This window comes from Mandrillus leucophaeus, unplaced genomic scaffold (genome assembly GCF_000951045.1).
Source record: "Mandrillus leucophaeus isolate KB7577 unplaced genomic scaffold, Mleu.le_1.0 Scaffold451, whole genome shotgun sequence".
Taxonomy (NCBI): Eukaryota; Metazoa; Chordata; class Mammalia; order Primates; family Cercopithecidae; genus Mandrillus; species Mandrillus leucophaeus.
In genome coordinates, this window is record NW_012104821.1 from 182,414 (window position 1) to 186,251 (window position 3,838).

Genomic DNA, 3,838 nt, shown 5'->3' on the forward strand with positions numbered 1-3,838 from the left:
GAGGTTTCATCATGTTGGCCAGGCTGGTCACAAACTCCTGACCTCAGTGACCCACCCGCCTTGGCCTCCCAAAGTGCTGGTATTACAGGCGTGAGCCACTGCTCCCGGCTGAGGCTTGCATCTCATGGGGCAAGAGTGAGTTGGGTGTGATATTCTTCCATTGCCCCGGCATGGATGATGTAAGGGGAACTGGGTATCATGAGCAAGGCAGAGTGTGGAGGGCAAGACACTAACCAGACCCTGCAGGACCCTCTCTGTGGTGTTGAACTTCCTGGAGCCAGGGCGACGCATGTCCTCCTCGTACTGCAGGTTGGTGATGGTGAAGTTGAGGGTGAACGGCACCAGGAGAGGGCCAGCAGCTGTAGTGGGAGTGGGAAATAAACATTATGTTCAAAGTAGAGAGAATAGCACTTTGTAATAACCATATGCAGCAATTAAATTAAGTGACATAATAAATATTTTCCATGCCTTTCTTATCTATGATATAATTTACTTTCTAAAGTAGATTATATAATAGTAGTTAGATGCTGAGCATAGCTCTTGGCACATATGTAGTGCTCAATATTGTGAGATGATATCTGTTATCTTTATTATCACCATTATCATCATCACTATCATAGTCATCATTATTATTATTATCATCATTATTCTCATCACAAGTACCACCAGCACCACCATGATGATCCCCATCATGGTCATGATCCACAAACATCATCATCACCATCATCACATTCAACATATCATTACCATCATAACCCCACCACCATCACCGACATCATTCTCATTACCATCATCGTCATTGGCATGGACATCACCGTCACCATTATCAACAATGTCAGTAGCATAATAATAATCATCATCATCACCATCAACACTACCACCATCACCATCATCATCATCACACTCAACATATCATTACCATCATAACCCCACCACCATCACCGACATCATCCTCATCCCCATCATTGTAATTGTCATTGACATCACCATTACCATCATCAACATCACTAGCATAATAATAATAATCATCACCATCGTCAACACCACCACCATCATCATCACACTCAACTTATCATTATTACCATAGTAACCCCCACCACCATCACCAGCATCATTTTCTTCAACATCATCACCATCACCATCATCATCAACAGCACCACCACCACCACCATCATCATCATGACAAGAATACAAGCTCACTGAGAGCAGAGATTTTGTATCGGTTTTGTTTTCCCTGCTGTATCTCTAGGATCTGGTACACACTAAGTGGCCAACAAATTTCGTTGGTCCACTCACTGTCAGTAGATTTGCTATGACTTTCCATCTTCATCTGAGTAAAAATGACAGAGACAGCATGCTGTAATAGAGATGTCATTAACTGGTACTTACTCGTGGGGCTGGGGCTGGAGGATAGAGTCCCTGAGGTTCCCACATCCACTGTGGAGGTCCCAGGAGCTGAGGAGAAGTCCTCATTAGTGGGAGCAGAAAGCACTACCATGGCAGAAATGCCAAAAGGTGACTTTTATAGGGTTTGCTGCATGTGGGCTTGAGCTGAGTCTGTCTTTGAAACTGGGGCAGAGAGGAGCCTGAATGACTTCTGCCTTCCCAGCTGCTTTGCTCAAGAGGACTTATGGGTTTATGAAGAGGGGCAGCTCCTGCTTTGCTTTGTGTAGGATCATGGGCATGTGGAAATGAGTTGAATACTCACTGCTGGTGGCGGACATAGAGCTTCGATGGGTGAAACCTGCATAGAGAAGGAGGGAGGAGTATGGGTAAGTGACGAGGAGATGTGGGGACCAATTAGGGGTCAGGGTTACCCTGGTGCAATGGAAGGAGTTTCATGCAACAGGGACCATGAAAGATTTCCTATCAGCGCCCTCATATCGGGGAAGAATGCCCTGATGGAATTCATTCCATGTTGATGAAGAAACCGTGAAATCCTGGCCAGGTGCGGTGGCTCAAGCCTGTAATCCCAACACTTTGGGAGGCCAAGGCAAGGTGGATTATGAGGTCAAGAGATCGAGACCATCCTGGCCAACATGGAGAAACCCTGTCTCTACTAAAAATACAAAAATTAGTTGAGTGTGGTGGCATGCATCTGTAGTCCCATCTACTCGGGAGGCTGAGGCAGGAGAATTGCTTGAACCTGGGAGGCGGAGGTTGCAGTGAGCTGAGATCATGCCACTGCACCTCAGCCTGGCAACAGAGTGAGACTCCGTCTCAAAAAAAAGAGATAATCTGAAGTCCAGAACTTAGTCATCCCATGTAGAGCACAGGGACAAATTTTCAATTGCCTGGTAGTGAGTGTGACCTCAAGCCAGAGATTACAGGCTGCCCAGCAAGGAGGAAGAGGAAGAGCCTCCAACCACATCACAGCTGCTCACCGTTGACATAGAGACTGTTCCGGTCCAGGGTGTAGGGGCCCAGCTCCTGGATGCCATTGGTCAGGTTGCTCAGCTCCCAGTACAGTCGCTCTCTGTCCAGTCCGAGGCCTTCAGGGTCAGGGCGATGTGTGCAGATGGCATCCACTGCTGTGGCTGATCCGTCCTTCTCTGGCCTGGTTAAGAACCTACATATGCTTAGTCAATCCACCTCTCCATCCTTTTGTCCTTCCTTTCCACTCTTTGTCAGCCCCTAATGCGAAATCTGGGGAAACTGTGGTTAACAAGAATGTGGCTCTCAGTCCGGGCACAGTGGCTCACGCCTGTAATCCCAACACTTTGGGAGGCTGAGGCGGGTGGATCACGAGGTCAAGAGATTGAGACCATCCTGGCCAACATGGTGAAACCCTATCTCCACTAAAAATGCAAAAATTAGCTGGGTGTGGTGGTACGTGCCTGCAGTCCCAGCTACTCGGGAGGCTAAGCCAGGAGAATTGCTTGAACCCAGGAGCCAGAGGTTGCAGTGAGCCAAGATCACGCCACTGCACTCCAGCTTGGGCAACAGAGCGAGACTCTGTCTCAAACAAACAAACAAGCAAACAAACAAAAAGAATGCGGCTCTCATCAGAGAGATGCCTACCATAAACAAATTACTAGGATTATTAGTGGAAGCAGAAAACATTATCATGGCAGAAATGCCAAGAGGTGAGACTTTTATAGGGTTTACTGCATGTGGCTTGAGCTGAGTCTGTCTTTGGAACTGGGGCAGAGGGGAGCTTGAATAGTTTCTGCCTTCCCAGCTGCTTTGCTCAAGAGGAGGGCTTATGGGTTTATGAGGAGGGGCAGCTCCTGCTTTGCTTGGTGTTGGATCCTAGGATAATAATGCCAGGGATCTGCATGGCCCCGAATAAGCCTCCTAAAGTACCAGATGTGCGACAGCTGTACTTAGGGTCAATCTGTAATCCGTGCCAGTGGCCCTTGTACTGGTGCGCGTAGCAGTGGCCCTCCTACTGGTGCCCACGGCATGGTGTTTTCAAATGGCGGGATCAGAAGGTTCAAGTAATCGTCTCTAGATCCTACGGACCAGCAGGGCTAGGAGATTTGTTATGAAACTTAAAGGACCTGAATGGCTTGGGAAAAATGCCCTTTTTGGCTGGTCTGTCTGAAACTGTGGCTGGTCCAACAAGCAGTCAGAAGGTCTTCGTGTCTCAGCACCTGTTCCTGGCCACAGGACATGGACTCACCTACCTGGCCACCCACTATTGAGTGATTAGAGGAAAAGGGGCTCCTATGTCCCAGGGTTGTGAGTAGCTCTATAGTACGAACGACTTTATAGTAACAACTACCATTTATTAAATTCTTCCTATGCAGCAGGCCCAGCATTTTGTATTCATAATCACATATTTTCATCCTCAAAGCATCCCTATGGGTTGGTACTGCTCAATTGCCCCAGTCAG

At 47.7% G+C, this 3,838-nt stretch overlaps 1 protein-coding gene across 1 annotated transcript in view; it reads right to left on the bottom strand.

The window, feature by feature from the left end:
* MUC16 (mucin 16, cell surface associated) overlaps nucleotides 1-3,838 on the bottom strand; it is a 151,112-nt gene that overhangs the window by 104,530 nt on the left and 42,744 nt on the right. Inside the window, exons 15-18 of the mRNA XM_011994314.1 lie at nucleotides 2,385-2,557; nucleotides 1,709-1,744; nucleotides 1,390-1,455; nucleotides 167-359 (exon numbers count right to left, since the gene is read on the bottom strand). Of these exons, the coding sequence (XP_011849704.1) occupies nucleotides 167-359; nucleotides 1,390-1,455; nucleotides 1,709-1,744; nucleotides 2,385-2,557 (468 nt within the window). The remainder of the gene's footprint in view (nucleotides 1-166; nucleotides 360-1,389; nucleotides 1,456-1,708; nucleotides 1,745-2,384; nucleotides 2,558-3,838) is intronic.